General features: G+C 39.2%; 1 protein-coding gene across 7 annotated transcripts in view; it reads left to right on the forward strand.

Moving 5' to 3' along the window:
• Nucleotides 1-23,971, forward strand: part of Ppp3ca (protein phosphatase 3, catalytic subunit, alpha isoform) — a 268,014-nt gene that overhangs the window by 108,504 nt on the left and 135,539 nt on the right. For 6 of the 7 annotated variants that reach the window (XM_030252463.1, XM_030252464.1, XM_030252462.1 and 3 more), the window contains one exon: nucleotides 19,509-19,709. In XM_030252463.1, the coding sequence (XP_030108323.1) occupies nucleotides 19,601-19,709 (109 nt within the window). In that variant the 5' untranslated portion in view covers nucleotides 19,509-19,600. Of the gene's footprint in view, nucleotides 1-14,601; nucleotides 14,685-16,508; nucleotides 16,699-19,508; nucleotides 19,710-23,971 lie in introns of those variants that run through there. The other variant, XM_017319492.2, reaches the window with a different exon arrangement.

The raw sequence follows: 23,971 nt of genomic DNA on the forward strand, positions 1-23,971 counted from the left end.
GTTAATGCAGAGTTCTGAGTTGTCCCCTCTTGGGTGGAGATTGCCTTGCTCAGCCCCTTTACTGCTCCTGTGGAGCCTTAGTGATGCAGCTTTGGATGGATCACATTTCAGCTTTATAATTTTGCTAAGTGGCATTTTTTGTTGTTGTTGTTACAGTCTATTAGAGTGCATGGCACTAAGTATTTTAGACTGGATTCCGAATACAAGGATTCTCTTTGTGAAAATTGCATAAGCTTCATCTAATTAGGAATTTACAAAACATAAAAATAACTGAAGTGAGTTTGTTTCGGTTAGAAGTAACATTGGCGTTGGAATGGTGACCAAACTTTACTCCCAAGCATTCAGAGCTGAGCCTTCATTTCCTTTCCTATAGTTTGCCATTCTCTGCCAGGGAAAAGAAAAATTGCTTAAACCATAGCTAATTAAGAAAACATTATTTTGCTTAATAGATGGCTGGGAGGTAAAGGGTGGAGAAGAAAATATGGGAAAACATTTTTGATTCCTTTTCAAGAATTAACAATGAAGGATTTTTGAGAAAGAAATATAATGAATAAAAATCAGTCTGTTATTAACAGGGTGTGAAGTGTGTATATATATATGTGTGTGTATACATATATGTATATATATACACACATATATGCATGTATATACATATATATGCATATATGTGTGTATATATGTATGTATTTCTTCCCTCTCTCTGTCTTTCTCTGCGAGCACACATGCGTGTGTTTGTGGGTGTGTATGTGTGTATGCACACGCTCACACACATGTCCTCAAACTCATGTGCATTGCATTTCTGAGTGCAGGAGCACATGAATCAAGCTGTGATCATATAGTCAGAAGACACCTCAGGTGTCAGTCTTTCCTGCCAAAATGACTGAGGCTGAGTCTCCTGGTTGCTACTTCCTGTGTATGCTACACTAGCTGGCTAGTGACCTTGTGTTCTTCTGTCTTCTCCTGTCTTCTCCCAGGGCTACTGAGATTAGAGACACATGTTACTGTAGTCAACTTTTATATGGGTTTTGGGGAATTCATTTCAGTTACTCATGATAACACTACAAACCCTTAAGCTACTTACGGTACCTCCTCAGCCATTATTTCTGCATATTCACATTTCTCAAGTCAATATTCTTTTAGAGTTTGATTATGTTTTTCTCATTTACTTAAATATTTTTGTTTTGTTTTGTTTTTTGTTTTTGTTTTTGGAAACTGTTCAGACACAAATTCTCTTTCTGGCTTGAGAACTGATAAATGTAACCGCACAGTTCTTTGAGGCTGTTTATACTGTTAGCTGAAGACATTATTATTTCTATATCACATTTGGTTAAATGACTTCCTATCTGTCAGCCTCACCTCACTCAAATCAACACCAGGAAAAACAGTATGGTTGAAGATGGGCATGTGTCCACTCAGGGTGTCGCCAGTGTCAATCTTTGGGTTTCTGTGTTATTAGAGCTTATCAGATGAAACTTTTGTAGCTTTAGACTTGTTCTCTACTTTTGTTTCGTTTTGCTTTTACAAAGGGATCTTACAGGTGATTTTAGTAGTGAGTCCTGCCAGTGAACCTTTGGAAAGTGACATCCCAGAATGCAGCAGTCCAAGAACAAGAGGCAGCACTCATAACCTTGTATCACCTTGCTATGGCGGTGTAGGATTCTTCAGTTTGACTTCAAGTTCTGTTTACCTAAACAGTTAGGACAGGGACAAGATCTCCCCCTCAACCCTCAGGGTCCAAGTCTCTGCCTGAGTGCAGGACACCTCTGGATATTGACCTGTGATGATTCTTGATAGGGTTACTTTCGAATTACAGCACAGGTTAACACCACTTTTTTTTTTCTTTTTTTCTTTTTTTTTTTCTTTTTGGTCTCCATTTGGTCTCATTTTATCAGCAATCATAATTGATAGCTAGTAGCAACCATTTTCATGAGCACTTAATGTATGCCAGGTGTTTTAAGATGATACATGATATGCATTCTTGTTCAGTTGTCACAAGATCTTTATGCTATCATACTCCCTATTTTGCAGATAAGGAAAGTTTTGCAATTCAGATGAATTATATATCTACAAGGAGATTAGAACTCCAGTTCTGGGTGTCTTGGAACCATAAGAGAAACATTCTTATGTAGCCCAGTCTTCTTAATACAAGACCCTAAAATTTAGAGGAAATCTTTTACTGGTGAGAAGGCCCCTGTAATTAATGGAACTCTAAGGCGACTGACTGATGATCTTTGCTTTCTCTAGTTTGGATGTAGATGTTGGCCTGGTCCCCTGAGCACAGATGGAGAATGCAGGAAAGACAGGATGGGGCTTGTGGCTCATTATCAAGGTCAAAATCCAAAGGTATTCTTTCCATTGCTTTTGGATTTTCTTCGTTTTGAGTTAACCTTGGAGAGATTCATGCAACTACCTCTGACTGCCTTCTGTTTACTGGCAGCGTGTGGGTTTTTCAACTCATGCCTGGAGGTTATGTCCTGGATCAACAGGAGTTGAGTGACCTTACATGTAATATAAATTCATTTTCTTAAGCTATGAAATATTGAACATTGCTACTTTTCATGTGAAAACATTGCACAAATATAAAGCATGCATGAACATTTTCCTAATGGCGAATGGTACTGAAGTTGGAAATCTTGTCATCGTAAAGTGGGCTTTGATCCTCCTGCCCATCTGCAGCAGCACTAAGTTAGGACAGCAAATTAGTGTGAAGAAAAATCAAAGATTAAGTATTTATATTATGTGATATTAAGTTGTTACGGTTTTAAAGATTCCACATACTACTCTATACCTTCAGACCATATTAACTTAAATCAGTATAGCATGGCTGCCATCATTTTCTGCTAAATAGGCAACATTTATTGTATACAGTAAGTGATGTTATGGTTTTTTAGTGTGTGTGTGTTAAGGGAATCAAACCCAGCATCTCACATATGCCAAGCAAGTGTTCTATCATTAAGCCAAATCCCTATTTACTGCATGACAATGTAGTATGTGGGTGAATATGCAGAAATGGGAAATGAGCAGACTTTTTAAACTGCTTTAAATTGATAGACAAATACATCATATTAGTTTAACAAACTAGTATGTTGGTGATTTCGTGAAAATTCTCAGATCAGTTTTTCTGATCCTAGTACTAAATATTCACGATAACATGAACTAGCATTTTTGTCAATATAGTTGGTTAATTTGTATGTAATAGAATTTCTTAAAACACACTGTAAATGGGTATAATTTAGACTGACTTTTATGAGAATAAATTTGGGAAATTTGACCATATTTATCTCCTTCCAACATAGTCCTAAGATGCACTTCATCTCTGCAAATTTCTTTAAAAACATGCTACAGTTAATAAACATGCTACTCATGTTTAACACATGTTATTGAATGCATTCTTCTAGAACATTTTTTTGTTTATTCATATCATGTTTTTATATTTTAAAAGTGGATTAGCACTGTAGTCGAGAAATTTGTGTCTTTATGTAAAATCTGGCCTTTTTGGAAGGTTCAACACTCATCAGTCAATTTTGTTCTCTCTCCTCTCTAGCGCTCCTTCTCCCACCCAGGGTGTGTGTGTGTGTGTGTGTGTGTGTGTGTGTGTGTGTGTGTGTGCGCATGCACACGCATTCTGCCTTGGAGCACTCCTTTGAGGTCACAATACACACAGCATGATTTTCTTATTTGCTAATGAAGATGGATAATAATATTGATTAGCCACAATTAGGAATCATTTTTAGCGCTGGTTGCTAAAGACACATTCTTTGCTTTAAAGCAGTTTGATGGTACAAAAATTTATACAATGCTTAAGTCTTATTGAGATGTAAATGTGCCAAGTGTCATGAGAACTTTTAAGCAAACAATAAACTTCTGGCATCCAGAGCAAATGGAACTGGTGGGAATTCACTGAAGCACAAGCAAAACAAATACTAGAAAGCCTATGTCCTTAAAGTCAAGCCCATTCTTTATACCAAGTGCTCACTGAGCACTTGTTTCAAGTCTGCCTTCATGGCATCCTTTCACCATCTCTGGAAAAATAGAATTCCATTTCCCCTTCACAGGTTGTGGAAACAGGTTTCATAAGGGTTTTCTCAAGGACACAGGCTTAGCCAGCCAAAATGGGAGAGCAGCAATTACATAATTCAGAAATAATAACCACTATACCTCACTGCATTTAGAGCTTGGATTCTGCTCCATATTGCTCAAAATTGTCAACAACAGGTTGCCTAAAAAGCTTTTAAGGAATAAGTCTAAGAGAGATGCACTTTAACAGAATTACAGGCCAGTGTGTGAGGTAGCAGCTAGCAGAGACAGAACGTACTGGATCTGCAGTAGACACCAGGCCAGGTGGAACCATTCTGAAGGACCCACTTACCCATCAAATCACAAAAGAAAACAAAACGTTGGTATCGTTTGCAAGCCGAGTAACAAACCCGTTATTGATTATGATATGTAACATCCTATGTGTTGCTTTTCTCGACTCGGTGCCAGCACTTAGGAAAATAAGCGCCAAGTTAACTGTTGATGGAGAGAACTGCATGCTGGGTAGATGCTGTTGCCTTTAGAGAATCTCACCACGAAGTGGGAGAGGCGTGAGACAATCATCCGCAAACGATCTGGAAAGTTCTGTGCCCGCCACTGTGGAAGGAGCAGTGAAGTCTGATAAAGGAAAGGACATTTTTTTGAGGAAAGCTGGAAGCTAAGAATGATCTTCAGGCCACTCTTAAGTCCCAGTTGACCTACATCTACGCCACATTAGTTGTAAAGAGGTGGCAGAGCAGGAGTTCAGAGCTCATCATCTGAAACGGTGATCGCTCTGGAAGTCCTTCCTTTCTCTTACTGCCTATGCAAACTTGCAAACATCACTTCATCTCATATGTAAGAAAAGTAGAAAAGTGGTACCTATCCCTCATGCTCACAATCTGCCATTGAAATAACACATATGAAGCATCTCGACTGTATCCTTGATGTCATCGATTACTGCTATATTAGCTTGGCAGTATTGTTGTTGTTCCTACCTCTTACTCTCTTTGATTCTTATTTTGTTTTTGCAGTTACAAACTTGAGGGATCAAATTCAATGATCCTTAGGGATACAATCAAGGGTATGCATATTAAAACAGTTTGGGGCTTGTGTTTGTGGAGAGTCTTGAGTGGGTATGAGAGATAGGCAAACTGATGGATTTATCAATTGCTTTTTGTTTCAAAAAGAAAAACAAAAACCATATCAAACACAAATTAAATGACAATAACAATGGCACAAACTAGAGTGAAAGGCTATTTTGTTGAACATTTGGTAATTTAAGTATGTGAGATATTTATATGGAAAGGCAACTTATTTTTAGACATGACATTTGAATAGGGATGCTTTTGCAGTCACGTGATAAGGGACATAAGCAAGGCATTGACTAGTTATGAGAAATCCACATGAAGAATTACTATGCAAATTATGGCCCAAGCATTTTGCAAATATTGATTTGTTTAATGATCAGTCTACAGAAAGAAAACCGTATGTACCCCAGAACAGTTCCACTGTTTGAAGTAGTGCAGTTTCCGTACGTAATCTGAATTCTGAGTTCCTGTTCATAGCCCTTCACATACTTTCAAGAGCTTGAAGAAATGTCTGTGACTCCATGGACTCACTGGAACACTGAGTGCCTGCGGCAGCCCAACCTTAGGCTACGAGTGTAGGGTTGATCATGTGGAGGTAAACCTGGGATGGGAAGCAGAGATGTGGCCATTATTGAAATAATCTAGACAAGTGTATAATTGAGGAACCAGTCTAGTTGGTTGCTATGGTGATGGTGAGCCAAGTCTGGTGGAGTGAACTTAAAGTTCTCCAGGTCATGGACTCTTAAGAATCTCTTAAGAGATCTTCCCCCCTCCCACCCCCCAATTTGTACAGACTAAGAAATCATAGTGAAAACCAACACCCTCCAAGTCTTTCATTGACTGGATACTTCAAACAATTTGCTGTTTTTTTTTTTTAATATTTTAGAATGTTTACAATTTTTTTCAAAGGAAGTATATAGTTTTGCTTTGTGCTCCATGTGTAATCTTGGAGTAATCATATTTTAAAATATTTCATGTTTCTAGATACCGATTTTTAGTAACTTTCATGAAATGAATCATAGATGATTTTTGTTGGCTCCTGACTTTTCTATCCCAAGTATTTCAACACATGCATAAACAATAACAGTGAAATTGTTTATATATTTCTTCCTTTGTTGCTTATGAACAAAAAGTGGCCCGAGACTTTGTGGCTAATTAATGGTGTCCATAGTAGGCACCTCACTCCGTGTTTCAACATGAATACTCATTATTTGAATTCATTATGTTTCGATGGAAAAGTTATTTACCAGAAGAGTGAAAGACAGCAGCTCTATTATCAAATGCATCTCCATGACCTGTAAATAATCAGCTCCAGGTCTCTGCCTCTGCTTCTGGGACACACGTTTTTTTCTATCTCATGGGCAGGAAAACCCTCGGGGTAATTAGCATCTGGTGGGAGTTTAGAAGATGTTGGGTGACTGGTTATTGTTTTGTTTATCATTTCGTGAAAGAGTAATAATTGGGTCCCCCTTGACCATGTGGCGAGGCAATATAACCAATACCTATGAGGGTATTGTAAGTCTGCTAAAAGTCTCTAGTAAAAGTCACATGCTAGGGAGGATTCTGCCTGAAACACACACACACACACACACACACACACACACACACACACACCCCTACACCTTCATGTAAGTAAGCTAAACTCTGATTTCTTGTAGTGTCAAGTCATAATAATTTTGTAGTTTTAAAATTCTGTTTGTATCCCCAGAATGGACAGTTGAAATCTCTGTAGTGTATGTATAAATTATTTCCAGGTGATAGTGAATATCATGAAGGATTACGATGTATCAACCCACTTGGAAGAAACGATAATTGTATTTTCTGTCAATTTTGTCTTTTCATGGAAATCATCTTTTAGTTTTACACTCAGATGCATTTTGTTTGATAGATTGTGAGACCTTTCTTCTTTCAATATTTAAGGAATGACTGTACTCTACATACTTAAAATATATACACTCGAGTCGCTCTAGAGTTGGCTCAGTGAAGAGCGCTGGCTGCTCTTGCAGAGGGCCCACATTTGATTCCTAACCCCCATATGGTCGCTTGCAACCCTCTGTAACTCCAGTTCCAAAGGATCGGATGCTCTTTCTTGACCTCCTTACAATGAAAACTTTACACAGCAAGGGCATATCTCTTTTTACACATTTAAATTAATTGATTTTTTTACACGTATTTACCATGGATATGTGTAAGTAGCCATGCACACATATGCCATGACGTGCATGTGGAAGTCAGAGGACCACTTGCAGGAGTGTGTTCCCTCCTTCCACCATGTGGGTCCCAGGGATTGAACACAAGACCTTTAGTCACTGAGCAATCTTGTCGGTCCTAAGCTATAATATCTCCTTTGAGCAGTAAGTCACTTACAGTCCTGTCTAATGGTAGTATATAAAAATGCTGGCACGTGCTTGCTAGGCTTTGCATCAGCATACTCCATGTAATAATCTAGAATAAGAGATCATTATGAAATATGACATGTTTATCACCATGGGATTGCCCTGCTGTCCCTCCGGGCCATGGTGAACACAGAACTCTATGCCTTATTTACCCAACTTATTGCAGGTCACCGCCCGTTTTGATTTCATGTACAGACCGGCCTATCCCATTCCTGTAGACTGGGGGTCATGGATGTTGGCAGGAAGATTGGTGCCCTGTCTCTAGGCATAGGCTTGTACTGTGGGTGGATGATGTGGTGAGAAGAGAAGCTCTGCTTACACTGCAGGACAACGCTAATAAAGTGCATGTGGCTGGAAATGCAAACAGGTACAGTTTTACCAGGAAACTTCCCACTTCCCAACTTCAAGTATTTTTTAAAAAGGGCTTTGATTTTAAATCATAATCGACAAGTTCATGTGAAGGGTGGATGGAATAAAGAAAAAAAAACAGTTTAGGAAACTTATTCTCAGAAATATCCATTAAAGTATCCTAATGTTTAAATTCCTTTATGCATAAAAATGATGGCTTGAGTTGAGGAACTGACAGGAAAGGCCTCCTGCGCTCTGTGCATCTCATATAGGAGTGTGTGGTTCTTAGAAATAGCCCAGATACAGTGGTGAGAAAAGATTTACTCACCTGAGGGAAGCAGTGTGTGCGTTTCTCCTATGGGGCTGCCCTCAGGGCCTGTGTTTTCCCGAAACCTGCTCTAGAGCCTCTTGGGAGGAGAAGGAGGGGTAAGCAAGGTGGGGTAGGAGGGACTCTGGTTCACTTGGGGTTTTAGCTCTGTGCTAGGTAGGCTCCCTGGAGGGTGGCTAGGAGGCAAAGTATTTCAATCCTTTCTTCCCTGCGATGCTTAATAATTACAAAGCCTTCTAGGATGGTTTTATTTCTGAAATTATTTTATCCTATCTATATTCAAACATGGTAACTAGGTGGCATTCTTAGACCTGAATAGAATTGATATTATCATTTGGGAACATTTTTCAAGGACCTTTCAAACAGAAGGAGTTTACTCATTAAAAATTGTGATATTTGTTGGTGTTTTGATCTCAGAGCATTGGGCCAATAAGTAAGCATGATGGCGCAGGAAATGTATGCTGTTGGAGTTTCAGTCAGTGAGAGCATCCTGTGTAGAATAATTTACATTGGCCTATTTATTTTTGTTTCAGAGATTTCTAATTTTATATTTATTATATATTTTAAAATTAAAATTTACTGTTTCAAACTCCAGTCTAGGTAAAGTCTTTACTCATCTTGCATTTTTTGGGTTGTTCGGTTGAGGATTTCTGCATGGTAGAGCATGCGTTGGACTTGAATCAAGTTTGGGAATCCCAGGTAGACTTCATTTCTAAGGGATAATTACCATGCTCAGAGGGATCGCCTCCTTTGGGAAATAAATTCACCATGTCTTAGGGAACATTTCTTTGTTTATTTTATGGTTTTAATCTCCTGTGACATATTTGTCTAATGAAAAACAAGGGAAAGTCTATACCTAAAATGGATTTTTTTGTGTGTGTGTGTACTCTGTGTGCGTGTGAGTGCCTGTCCGTGAGTGTGTGTGTTTGTGAGTGCACTGCAGTGCATTCATGACGGTATCAGAGGACTATTTGCAGGTCTCACTAATGTCCTTCTACCATCCTGGTAGAAGGTGGATCCTAGGGATTGCATGCCAGTGTTCTGTATGTAAGTGCCTCTACTTCCTCACTCATCTCACTGCAGTGACTTTTTGCTTTATTTTATGTTTACTGCTCTACAAATGACTATAAATACCATTTGCTAGAATATTTCATTATTTCACTTAGCACTGACATTCAATAGTTGTTCTATTTCTTGACATAAATGAATGCAGATATTAAACATTTTAGATATTACTACCATAGGATCATAAAAGCAATTCCTCAAATATATATTTTATTTAAAAAAATCTAATTTGACTTTAACCTTTATTAAAATATTCAATATTCAATCAAAATTCTTAAATTAGAAATTTAGTATTTAAAATCAGCAAATACGTTTTTGCTTTCCTGATAACCCTATATGAAATTATTCTTAACAGATTAACCAGGCAAATAAAGACATTGGTCTTGTGTATATACATTTTATTCTTCTAACAAAAAAAATTCAAGTTCACTCTTATTTTAATTTTTTCAACTGTGCTGAAATCTTTTGAAACAGCTACAATAAGTCCTTTTCATAAAGGAATCATGTTGAGTCATTATTATATAATTTATTGTATAAGACATTTGCAATTGTATTAAAATGAACCTCCCATCATCGTCAAAAGTTAAGTTGTTTTGTGATAGAACCTCTCAAAACTGCAAACAGAGACAGAGTGGATCCTCACCTGTTTCCATTCCTTGGGTCCTTTAGGCATCATGTTGAGGAAAAAAACCAAAACACATATGAAGGATTAGGAGTATACACTCTTTGTCATATTTTAATGAAAATTGCCTTAAAATTCAAATTATAGAAGTATTTGTTGGTGGTATTCTTGTGTTCATTTTCTATAATTATTCTTGAAATGGTAATTATTTTATTTAACATCTGATTTTTAAAACTTACTTCTTTTTTTGTCATATCAAGGCGTAGGTTTCCTCACGACATTTCATACATTTATTATCATTTATATGTTGGTCTCTTTTCTTCCCTCTCCATTTCTCCACTGCAGGTTCCCTTTCTTTCCTGAAGGAATTCTTGTTCTGTTCTATTGAAAAATTGCTCGGAAGACATTTTAGAGGATAGTTCAAACTGTACTGTGTATAATATATAGTTGGTAAGCCAGAGGGAAAGGGAAAATTGCTTATTTTAGTAAATGCTTTTAGCACCGCTCTGCCCTTTTATGAACACTTTTGACATATTGCATAAAACCTCATTGTGCTGTATTTGCATGTCAACAAACAGGAAAACTGAAGGAGGTCTTCAGTTTGCTAGAGAGGTGATTGGGACCCATGAATGTTGACTGAATATATTTTAAGGCTAAGGACTTGTGGATGATCCTTAGAGGAAGTGGAAGAAGAGGATGTTGCTGGGAATGGATGATGTCAAAGATAAATGAAAAGACCAGGACATTACTAAGTTGGAGTTTTATTTATAGGTGTTTAAGCATGTGTATTTAGATTTTTGAGACACTATCTTCAGTGAAAGCCTGATATTTTCAAATAAGGCAAGTGAGTCGCGTCAGTGTGACTAATGTAGCCAGAGCCCTGTTAAGTATATTCATGCTGTTCTAAGGGTCTGACTCTCTCCCTCAGACAGGGTTTGTGTATCTTTGCACATGCACACTCCATACACAGATAAACTGAGAATTGTTTAAAGCTCTATGTAAATTAAGCTAAATCTCCCAGGATGAGAACACAAAGTATAGCCTGGAAGACTCAAGTATCTTCCTGTATATTTCCCTCCCTTACTCTGAATAGGATCACATTTCACATGTTGATGGTTTGTTAACTGGCATTCTGTATTTTCAAATAGCCAAACTTATCAAACCCCACTACCTTACCACCTTAAAGCAAAACGCTTTACTCTAGGTTCATCTAAAAATGAGGCAACTAGTTACTATACACTTCCATCAAGAGAAGGAACCTTTCTTTAGATGGGTGCATTCTTATTACCTGCGGGCGGCTTCCTTGTCTCTTCCTTTCTTCCTTAGTTTTGGTTTCTAACACTTTTCCAATTGCCTCTAACAAAACCTGCAGTGCGCCATGGACAGGGTCAGCTCTTCAGAGTCCATGTCAGCTCATGCTTGCTGTCTGTTGCCCACTTTCCCCAGCCTCACTGGATTAGTTAGTTAATATGAAGCAAGGGGACACAACTCAACATTGGGTCTCTAGAATCCTGAGACTCTCCTTATAGGGGTCAATTCAGTGAACCCCAAATTTGGTAACCCCCCTACAGAAAATGAGGGTGGGACCAAGTAATGAGTTTACTAGGTAGAAATAAAGAAGATAGAGAGAGTAAATGCTTTGCATTTAAGCATAAGAAGGAAAGGAGAGGAGAAGGGAGCGACAGAGGAAGGGAGGGAGAGAAAAAGGGGTAGAGAGGAGGTATTGATGGATTTTATGAAAGAACTATATCTATACCTACCAAGTCAGTGGTGTGGGCTTCTCAAGAGAAGTGTTTAAAAGCTTCATTTATGTATGATATATGTGTGTGTGTGTATATATATATATATATATATATATATATATATATATATGAAATATAATAAAATATAATCAAATCAAACATAATCATATGTGTATGTATGTGTGTGTGTGTGTGTGTGTGTGTGTGTGTGTGTGTGTGTGTGAATGCATAGCTTGGAAGTTGCATTGTACAGACATTGTGCTCTATAACCAGGTTCAAAGATTAAGCAAAGTTGAAAACATCATGTGCAAACACAGTAGCTTGATTCCATGTTTCTTAAAGAATGTCCTGTTTGCAAATGACACTGCAAGGTTGTTTATGAGATTCCCAGTCCAGGTTAGGGTGAGAGAAGAGAAATAGCCGGTTAAGTCTAGACTCAAAGGTCACCAACATTCCTGCCCATGTGAGTATAGTTTATCTGTTGTTTTTCTCCTGTCTGTGTCTGAGATAGCTCTTGGAAAAGGGGAAGCTGTCTCTGGGAGTAGCTTGATTTGTCAGTTGCTTTGGATTGATGACTGAGCAAGCAGGAAATGTGAACTGCCCTTCCCATGTCCTGTAAGCCAGCCCTGTCTTTCTATTCTGCCAGCCTTTGATTAGAATGAAGGTGGGTGATATACACAAATGTCCACAAGATTGGATTGCCAATCTAAGGAGGTCAGGGCAGAACGTGTTTTAAGTTGTGCCTGACATGTGATATCCTTAAGCCGTTTTCTTAACATGCACTGACCTAAGTATCTCTGACAGCTCTTTTGCAGAGTCACCATGTGAATTATGAGACAAGGGCTCTTCCTTTGCATGCTCTGGTTATAGAGAGGGATGAGATGAACATGTCTGGGCTTGCAGTGGCGTTTCACCTGCTCTGTTTGATCCACTGGTGTGATGCTTGCTGGCAGTGAGGGATGGCGAGACAAAGCAGGCTGGCATTCTCTATACACTTTTACTCATGGCATAGACCATTAGGACTCCATCTGTGCTTTATGCTAATATTGCCACGGATTCTTTTGCATTAATAGTGTGTAAGTTTGCCTCTAAATTAGCTAAGAACTCGGCATTCGATTCATGATCCTGAAAGAGATGCAGAAGAAGAAGAAAAGCGTGTGAAAGGAAAGTGTACAAACGACCATTTAGTGTCTGTTCATGATGTCATGTGCATCATTTTAAATGTTGTAGTAGCTGCGTTTTTAAAAAGTAAGAAGTAGGAATAATTAATTGTAGTCCCAAATTATATTTATGTTATTAAATAAACATCTTAATTTAATATTACACATGCATATGTGTGTCTATCTATCTATCTTAGTGGGGTAATTTACATGCACACATCATTGTACTTTGAATGTGAACTGTCCCTTTTCCACTGCTCCAGGCTGCGCATTGTGTGTTTGAATGCTTTGTTTCCTGTGGGTGGCATTGTTTGGGAAAGTCAGAGACTCTTTAGGAAGTGGAACCTGTCAGGAGAAGTTGGGTTCCTAGGAGGCAGGCCTTGAGATTTTATAGCCTCAACATACTTCCAGTTCATGTCTCTTTGCTTTTTGAGTGTTTCTTTTGTTTGTTTTTCTCTGCCATGATGGACTGCATCCCTTTGTATTTTTGAGCTAAAAATGATAAAACCGTTAACTTGCTTTGCCAGGGTGTTTTGTTAGAGCAGTGGGAAAGTATCTAAGACACCTGCACAAGCATACGCTAGATCTTTTAAATGCTGGGCTTCTTATCGACTCCCAGCAGACCTTGTTTCCACTTTTCAACCCCCTGTTCCTGTCAGCACCATGGCAAGGAACTCCTGTCTCGGGGTTAAGATACTGACATAGAAATCAGGGGACATTGATGACAGCCCTGGTTTTAGCACTGGGTAACCTTTTGATGATGGATAAACTTAACTTGCCTTTGTGTCTTACTTGTAATCTTTTGTACTGTCCGTGAGTCAGGATTGAGTTGAAGTTTTTTTTTTAGTTTGCCTCACGGCCCCCTAAATAAGGAGCAATTTGGAGATGGGACCTGTGCTTAGTATGCAAAGGTCACGTTACTTCCCTACAATGACTAAAAATAAATAAATTAACATGTTCTGTGTATATGAGAAGAAAATAGAACTGGAGCCTCAGGAGTGTATGTGTGTGTGTGTGTGTGTGTGTGTGTGTGTGTGTGTGTGTGTCCCTATATGCTTCACGTTCATGCAGTACCCATGAGTTTCAGAAGAGGGCATCAGATTCCCAGTAGCTGAAGTTGCAAGCAGCTATGAACTGCTCAGTGTGAGTACTGAGCACTCCCCTCTGGTCCTCAAATGAGTAGCAAGTGCTCTCAACTGCTGAGTCAGCCCTCTCTCCAATGGTCATGCACGGGGGTTTGCCATCAGTGTGGTGGAGAAAAGCTAAGCCTGCAGTGTTTCAGCCTCTTTTCCTTTGAGAACTTGGAGTGCTTGGGGTCTTAGCTCTGATACCACTTAAGGGTTAAAAACTAAGTAAAGCATGATCTCTAAGACGTTGCTAAGGCAAAATATTCTCTTGTTACCATTTTATGAAATTTTCCTGAAAGAAGTCCTGCAGCAGATCTATCCCCCCCCCCCCTTCCAGTGAAGTTGTTACCATGACTACGAGTCTTGGTTGTTTCCTTTAGCCTAGTGGGAATCCCTTCAGAAGTGCATGGAGTTCCTCAGATATGAGAAGCAATAGTTCTAGGTATTAGGATCAGGCCCACGAAGCAAGAGCTCATGGATGGCTGCTAACTCACAATAGGGGTTTGTTTAAAACCCATTTAATTCAAAACCCAAAGCCTGGTAGGTCTTTATTTTTGAGTCATGGTCCTTGTAATCAGCTGGGCCCAGGGATCTGGGTGCTCTTGTTACTGAATCTTCTGGCTTGGTGTTTTTCTGGTGAATGTAAAACTGATCACAGCTTCAATCGATATAAAGACTGATAATGTTTCTCCATATCATACAGCTGAGCCCTGGTAGAATCAACAAATGGAAAAGAAGCTATTATATCTTGGTCCAGTGGAGGTGAACCTATTTAAGGCAGTTTTGTCTTGGTAATGAAAGGATTGCATCATCCTCACCCCATACCTCACCTAGTGTTTGTCTGTGTTACTCATTTGAAGATAAGAAAGTGACATTTTTTGGGAATGGTGTACTTACAAGAAGCTGGGTGTTCTCATTTCTCTATAGGATGTTCCCAGGAAGTCTTATAAAAGTTTATTCTGTCTTTATATTTAACACAATCACAAGAAAATTGTCTCAGCAAGATCTAACACAGATCTCAGTAGCTATTGATGAGTTTTAGTAGCGATCAGAAACGTCACTTCTCTGGGTCCAACCCGTGTTAGAAAAAGCAGTTAACTAATAGTACTCCAAGTGAAGGAAGGAGGAGAGCCCCCAGTTTATAACATAAAGCACAGTCACTTTCACAATGAGTTAATGGGAAAAAATATTCTCCAAGCCCATGGGGTTCTTTGGTCCAAATAGTTTTTGCTCAGCATTTGGCACCAGTCTTCATGTAGGGCTCTAGGTGAAGAGAGAAAAAGCAAATACATGTGACCTTTGAAAGGCTGGTAGTTTTTTCTGTGAAGCCAAAAGGTGCACAAATACACAAATATTAGTCCACTCTTATTTTTGTTCTGGAAAACTTCTCCCTGGCCTTCAGCCTCTCTGTATATCATTATTGGCACCATGGTAGTCCATCTTGGCTCCTGCAGGCTTTGCCATCTGTCTGACCGCTGAGAGGCCCGGTCACACCAGCCTTCCTTTCTGCCAGTGGGAACTGGGGCCCTACTATTGGCTGTTTCCCTCTGTTTCCTCTTCCTGTTGATACTGTTTGGAAACAGCCCCCAAACCTCACAACATGTGGCTTTACTTCAGCCAAACCTATTGGCTAAAGGCTCTTGCTGCCCAAGCAGGGCAATCTGAGTTTGTTCCCTGGAACCCATGTATAAGAGGAAGTAGAGATCCCACTCCAGGAAACTTCCCTCTGACCTCCATGGGCATCTCTACCCAGGTCCAAAGACACACAGAGACACACAGACACACACACACACAGACACACACAGACACACACACACAGAAACACACACAGAAACACACACACACAGAGAAACACACACACACACACACACACATGATAAAATGTAGACACTAGAGAGTGAAGAATGGAACGTCAAGTGTTCAGTTCATTTTGGCCATTGAGAAAGCTGAAGTCTGAAAGTCAAATTCCACAAAGGGCCCTGTCCTGGGTTTCTTTTTTGTGTCTCACCTTAGATATTCAGTGAATTTCCCATTGAATCCTTTGCTCTATATAAATTCAACAAGGTCACCACTTTCATCCCTCTGACAGGCATCCTCTGTCCATCCTGTGTACCTATCCATCTACTTGACACCTTCACAGAGCCACTTAAGCATTCACAATTACAAAACTTGAGCCTTGGGAAATGACTTATTAAAACCAACCAACCAACCAAACAACAACAACAACAACGTCGGCAACAACACAGCTCTTGTCCTTGCCCCAAGAATCTTTTTGAAGTCTCTGCTTTTACACTCATCCTATCATCTATCAGATGCCCTCTTGAGTTATGAGTCGGTAACTTTGAGGAATGGCCAGTATGATATCTGTGAATCTTAAAACATACATGAAGGCTCAGGTTAAAAAAAAAAAAAAAAAGCAAACAAAAAACCAACCAACCAACCAAACGAACAAACAACCAAACAAAAAAAAAAAAAAAAATTCGGGAGACAGACAAATCTGCTAGTTTGAGAGAGGCATAAAAACATAGTGAGATGCTGTCTCCAAAAAAAAAAAAAAAAAAAAAAAAAAAAAAAAGGGTGACCACTGACTTGTCTCTGTGCTTTCTTTATTCCAGGGTGTGTATACATAGTCAAGTGTTTGTGGTGGTCAGAGTTCAGCTTTTCGTGCAGTGCCTCCGGAACTGGCCACCTGTTATTTCAGATAGAAGTTCTCTTTCTGGGACTCACAGATTGAGGTTCACTGTAAGGCTGGCTAGTTCACCAGAGAACCTGATGGATCCTCTTGTGCAGGAGTGTCAGCTTTTTGTGAGTGCTTGTAGTCAAACTCAGCCTTCTTCCTGGCTCTGACAGAACTATCACCCTCCATACTTGCCTAACAAACATCTAGGCAAGAAGTATTGGCGAGGGCTAAGAAGTTCCAAGCTCCATGACCTAATATCCTCCTTTTCTGTCTTCTGTGAGCAATGGCTGTGCACTGACATTCTGCTTCCTGTTTTGTAGCTCAGTAGATTCCTTAAAAAAAATGACTATTTTGTCATAGGGAAATTGTTTATCTATTAGAAACATCTCCCAGGATCAGAATTTCAGTTCTAAAACGTGACTTACTGATTGGTTTTTCCTTTTTAATGAATATGCATTGTCTTGAGGACTCTTTGGAAGCAGTGTAGTTTAATTGTTAATAGTAGTATACTGGCATCAGATTGCCTAGATTTATAGTCAGTGAGTTTACACATAAATAAGTAGGTGGTTATATTGGGCAGTGTGCTTATTTAATAATCTTGAACCTCAGGTTGCCCACACATTTATGTTTTAGGGACTCAAGGAGTTTATATGTAAGCACATGTACCTATGTCTTACTAGGCTTACAGTTTTCCCATCCTGTGTGGCTTTATTACCTACGCAAAGCCTGGCATAAAATAACAGTGTCGTAGCTATTTGTTGCTGCTCTGGCTGTTTACTTTAGTTATTATAAAACTCCACAGATGGACATAATCTCACTGTACATGCACATGGCTGAAGCCAGAGGAGGCTACTTTACTTTCCCAAGGTCATAGAGCTGAAAGTTCACAGTTAAGGTTTATAGTCAGGTTCCTTGTACAGGTCCCCAAATTCTACTGGTCACCCATGGAGTCTGTCGCTGCCCCTTCCTCTCCTCTGCACTGACACATGTCTGTGGTTGGATTGTTAGAAAGCCAAAGTTGCAACCATGTGTAAAAGTTCATTTCCTGGTTTTAAAAAAAATGTATTTGCAATTTCTATAAATTAGAGATTCTATACATTTCATGACATTATCTAAGTCTTACTTCTTTGAGGAAGTATATTGTACAGTGGGAGAACAGATTTTGTTTTTTGTTTTTGTTTTGATTAATTCTTTTCTGCTGAGAGAAGAGTCTTAATGAAAATACTCTTTGGAACGTAGGATTGTGGGTATGGCACAGTCGAGTTCTGCAGATGGCATCTATGAATCTGAGTTGTCCAGGGGATGATTTCTTGTGTGACATCGATAAGTAATGAGTTTGAAAACAGCTCCTATCATAGCTTATTTATCAGAATTCCTGTCACCATCTCTCACAATGGATCTTTGAGTTTTCTGGCTTCTATAGGAGCTTGGTGAAAGAGTTATTTGTCACAATGAGCATGATGCCATGCATTCAACAGATGTTGGTGTGAAAGTAGCTAAAGGGAATTCTCATGTACAGTTGCATGGGGTAAATGGAACAAGGAATCAAGGATTGTGGTTTATTTTTTTAATTTTTGTTTTTATTTTTTTCACCTAAGCAACCATTTTGTCTTCATGACATTTTCCTGGTTATGTTTTTTTCTCCTTATATTGTCTCCTCCTATTTTAAAATGTTTTTATGTTCGTATGTATGTGTTTATATTTGTATCTGTGTGTGCAGTGTACATGTGTGCATAAATGTGTGTGTATACGTGAGTGTGAGAGTCAGTAGCCAGTGCCCTCTATCCCCTCTACCTTATGGTTTTTGACAGATGTCTTCACTCACGGGATCCAAAGCTTTTGGGCTAGATTGTCTGGTCTTTGGGCTCCAAGGACCTTTCCCTCTGCCACCAAACCGCAGAGTTACAGATTGAGTAAGCACGCCTGCCTTTGTATGTGGTGCTTGGGAAGCCTGGTGTAGGTGCTCATGCTTCCTGTGCAGGGGTTTAACCATTGGGCTACCTCACCAGTTCCTTCTTCACTCTTCACAGCGTGCCTTCAGCACACACACACACATACACACACACACACACACACACACACACACACACACACACACACACACACTCACTCACTCATACGCACACTCGCTCTTATCAGAGTCCAGAAGTCAACCTCTGGTGTTATTCTTCAGGAGGCTCTCAGCCTTGCATTTTGAGACAGGGACCTGAGACTCACAGGTCAGCCTAGCGGGGCTGAAGAGTCATCACTGATCCTTAGGGCACTTCTGGTCTCTATCTCCCCATGTTGGGATTTTAGGCACAGGTCACCCACTGTGCCTAGCTTTTAAAAACAGGGAAGAGGGACTTCAACCTTGTGTTGCAGCTGCTTTATGGCTGAGCTATTTGATGCAATTTTAAATGCAAATTTGACCTTCCTATTCAAGTATCAGTGCATTTTTGGCCTTTGCTTTAAACCGTCTGTTCGTTTCATTAATCGTAAGTGGTTAACGGTAGAGAGTTGACTCAGAGATGGAATTTTATTTTGAACAGATCTACTTGTCAAGATGCCTCATCCCTTCTATTGGTCCAAACAGAGCAGAACTATCTTTGCTGGGGTGGGTTATCAGTGGGAATTTAGGATCTGTTTTTATTTATGGCATCAGGGATTGCCTAATGGGAAGCACGTGGTCATATAAACTCATTCAGGATCCTTCTTATGCAAGCAGTAGTCCTGACTGAGAAGACCCATAAGCCCCTCTTTTCCATGGTCACTAATTATTTCTCAAATCAATGGAAGAAGTCAGTGTTTAACTCTTGGTAGACTCTGAATGTGTGTTAATTTGAGCTTGTATTAAAAACAGCGTTATCTGGTTAGTGACAGTTTTGGTGTCAGCGGTCATTGGCCTGTTGTTGATGAGCTTTGGTTAATGTAACCTTTTGACTTTTTCTTGCAGCCGTTCCATTTCCACCAAGTCACCGGCTGACAGCAAAGGAAGTGTTTGATAATGATGGGAAACCTCGTGTGGATATCTTAAAAGCACATCTCATGAAGGAGGGCAGGCTGGAAGAAAGTGTTGCATTGAGAATAATAACAGAGGGTGCTTCGATTCTCCGACAGGAAAAAAACTTGCTGGATATCGACGCACCAGTCACAGGTAAGGCCCAAGCATGGAGCCCACTCTACACCAACCACTATATAAGTCTTCCCCACCAGTGAGCCCTCAGACAACTTACACACCATCTGCTTTTACCATTGAATCTGCATTAAGGATATCATTTGTCCATTAGAAATATTTTGATTTTCACTTTTTGCCTACACAATTGAATTGCTGTGATCTCAAAAATGATGTGTAACAGTGTTGGTACAGATACTCAGTTGATTGACAGTGTTCTATCAGCAGAAAGCCTACCACAAGGCAAGATTCCTTGTGGTGTCCTCAGCCTTCACCAGAGCTGGAGGAGGCCATGTCTGAGGGAAAAGAGACTGAATGGTGTGCCAAGGATGGTCTTCAGGCTATGTACTCTCATCAGCACCTGGGAACTTGTGAAAATGTAGACTCTCAGGTTCCCCTTCCAACTACTGAGTCTGGGTTCCTGTGCTCAGGTCTAGTAGTCTCTGTTTGATTAAGTCCTCTGAGTTGTTCTGGTCCATATTAAAGTATGAGAGAATACTTGAGCCTCCTTCCTATGGCATTGTGCCTAGGGTTACTTCTTTAATGCTCTTTTTTTTGTCACTTTTCTTAGAAAGTTAAATATTTTATTGTAAGTATGCTCCTCTTGCATCATAAAAATGAAATCTTACTATAAGGCAGCACCTATTACCCAGAGAATTTAATCTACTGTCTATGGAGTTTGCTGAGAGTATAGGCACTTACTTTCAGTGGAGCTAAAAGTGTTTATTTTTATTTTTTAATATTTTAAACTTGGCCTGAGAAAACATTTCAATGGAGAATATTTGAAAGGAAAGGGACATGAAAAGATTTTTATATCCACTTGGGTTTTTCATCTTCTGAGTCTTCATATATTTATGCTATTGTTATTCAGGTCTATTTTTGCATGGGACAATACCACAGGGAAGAGGTTCCCTGAGTGTCAGAATAGACCTTTGCTGATTGCAGAGTACTGAAGGATTCTCCGTCCAAAGAAATTGACCTTATCCACAGTTTATTTTTGGTTAGCAATTTCAATGCTGATGGAGGTTAGAGTTTGGTAGCAGAAGGCATTTGTTCTTTTGAGATTGACTCTGTGTTGGGCCATTGTTACTAAGTCATACCACAAGCCTACCCTGTGCACATCTGAGTCAGCCCTAGTTTCCGTATTATCAGATGGGGTTCTGCATTATCTCCTGCTCATGCTACAAGGATGTGATTGTACTTCCCTTTCTTCCGCACTGAAACCCTAGAAACAAAATGAGATAAAATTAGTAATTTAAGACTACTAAATAATACACAGCAGCAAGAATATCTTATCACTTGATTGTAATTGCCTTATTATATTAATGATAATGCATAAGCATTAGATTATATCTTTCTGATTATGTTTATTTGTTACCTATAAGAATAAATGATACATGATTTTATTAGGTTTATTTTTCTCTACCTTTCACATGATAATGTGCACCTTCCAATGAAGACTTGATGTTAAATTCACTAATGAGCCAAATAGGTATTAATGAAGATGATACGTATAGCTAAAAATAAACATAAGATAATGTTTAGGGGAATATGTTCTCTGGAATGGCTCAGTCACCTCCTCTGGGTGAGTAGTTGCCCTTGGAAGGAAACAGAGGAAGATCGTGGAAGAACTGTGTGTATGAGGTCTCATCTCTGAAGTCTAACCCTGTGTGTAGGCTCAGGACACACCTGGCTCCTCTAAACAGATTCCACACGACACTTAAGCAGTTTTCAGGACAGAGATTTGAAGCTGTTTGGATCTCATGGATCATGAAATGTTTTATGTGTTTGCTGTGGTCACTACTCCATTTTACTCTGAATATAAAGATACAGATACTAGCGGCAAAGACACTGGGCAAAAAGGATTTATTTAACATCAAGGTAAATGGGAGAAAAGCTTTCTGTCTAGGCTGCTATACAAAAATATCTAAATCTAACTCATTTATAAGCAACAAATCTACCAGTATATTGCAAGTTCATGGTGTTAGAAGATTTAATGTTCCTGGTAGGTCCTGATCCCTGGTTCACAGACAATGGCTTCTCCTGTGTTCTTACATGGGAGAAGGAAGGGGGGCCCAAGTCTATAGACACTGACTGCATTTACAAGTGCTGTATAGTGCCATTCATGAAACCTTCCAGAGTCTCTCATACTGGATATTAGATTTCAGCATAGGCATCTGCGGGAGACCTAAGTGTTCAGACCTCAACAGGTACAGGAAGGAACATACTCTAACCTATGACTCTCTGAACATAAACTGAAACATGGATGAATTGGGGGAAAGTAGGGCAGATGGATCAAGGACCTAGAGAAGCTTTTCTTTTTGTTTGGAGTAAAAGTGAAATAACAGTAACTTGGAATCTAGACACCTCCCATATCTGAAGCCTTCTGAGCAACAGGGAACCATTCAAACTTTCAAGAAACCAGAACATGTCAGACTTTTGGATTAGGGATAGTCACCCCATAAAGTCATTTCAAATACTTAGTCCAGGAAACCTCTCCAATCAAGCCTTCAGGATGTAGAGGTCCTGGACCTGATTTAAGACCTTGGTAATGTTTTATGATATCTGGTGACCTTATTCTGAGATTTTACCCTATTTGGACAGCTGAGTCTACTAGATGATATTTATATGTTAACTTAGAGTTTATTTGTTTAGATAATTGAATCAGCAAAGTTATATAATTAGTTTATACTTGAAAATTATCATAATAAAGTATCCTTTATATAATTCTCTTTGCCACCCTTAAAAGACAAACTGTGAAAGAATTCAAAAAAGAAAGGAGAATATAAAAGGGAGTAGGGTGGGTGGGCAAGGATCATATATTGGTAAGACATAAGGAAAAATGAAGGAGACATGATTGTGTTTTGGGCAGATAATGGCCTGAAACCTGACTTTAATGTGTCTGTTTCTCATTTTTCTTATGGTCATATATATGTGATTTTGGTGTGCCTGTTTTTCACGTTTATGGGCACATGTATGTGCATGTGGGCAATTCCACATTAAGGAAAAAGCAAATGGCAAATAATGTATTTGCAAATATTTGTTGCTCCTTAACTTACTTGCAATTCTTTTGTGCTTTTTATTAATAAAAGTATTTTCTGTGTAGGAGTAGAGCCCTGACATCTGCCATAATTTGATTAATTGTGTTGAACCTGGGAACCAGTGTTTTGGTTAGTAACAATTGGATATTCATCCCTTTATAGATTTTTAGGTAGAGGAATTTTAATCAGCAACATGGCTGCTCTGGCAAGGGATCACATCCAAAGATCCTGCTGCAATGCATGCCCTGGATCAAATTTGGCTGGAATATAGACACACCCTTAATACACAGCTCTAATCCCTAAATATGAAGGTAAGGTTAGTTTGTAGAAGGAAGCAACCATATGTGAAAGAAAGTGATATCTAATTGAGGGGCAGACAAAGTGGTGAATCAGAAAAAGATTTCACAGAATGAGTCAGAGATAGACTATGCTCACTAGAGGGGCTACTTAAGAGCAGCAAGAGAGACAAGAGGTATGGTGTATGGTGTTTATGGCAGTTTTACTGAGACAGGTTACATAGAGAACAACCTAGACATCAGTAAAGACCGAATAACCCAAAGAATGAGAAGGAGCCAGAGGATTATAACATATTGCCAAAGTTAATTCTGAAAATTGGCTCTTGTTTTATAATTGCTCCTCTGCAAATGTATATACATGATACTTTAAAAAAAAGCAGCTAGATATTAGTGTGACCACTCAGTTTGGTCAATCAACATGATAGATATTTATACCTCTGATATAGATGATGTGGGGTATGAACTTGCGAGCAAGACCTGGTTGCTGCCCTCCAAGGACACAGATGATAGCAGGAAACATTGTCTGCCCAACGAAAGGCACATCACAGCTCTCACTAATCTAAAGGCCATGCATGGTCTTTCTTACCTTTGGAAGTATAGCTGTCTCAAAGTCCAAACTCCTTTTCATTTTCCAAATAATAGTATAGTGGTTTCCCTGACAGTATCCACTGATTAGATTATTAGAGCTTAAAAAAAAAAAAAAGAAAAGAAAAACAAACCTAACTGGGACCCAACCTGTGCCAGGTATGAACTAGAACTCTTCAGGAAGCTTGGGACTGGGAGCGTGCTTCCTTTTCTTTCCTAAAGGCCTTCCTTGGAATCACACCACAGGTAGATACTTTTAATTTGTTAGGAGCTGAGGCAGACGCCTCTGATAATGGGGGAAATGTAGAAAAGAACTTGAAAA

The sequence above is a fragment of the Mus musculus genome, chromosome 3 (genome assembly GCF_000001635.26).
Source record: "Mus musculus strain C57BL/6J chromosome 3, GRCm38.p6 C57BL/6J".
Taxonomy (NCBI): Eukaryota; Metazoa; Chordata; class Mammalia; order Rodentia; family Muridae; genus Mus; species Mus musculus.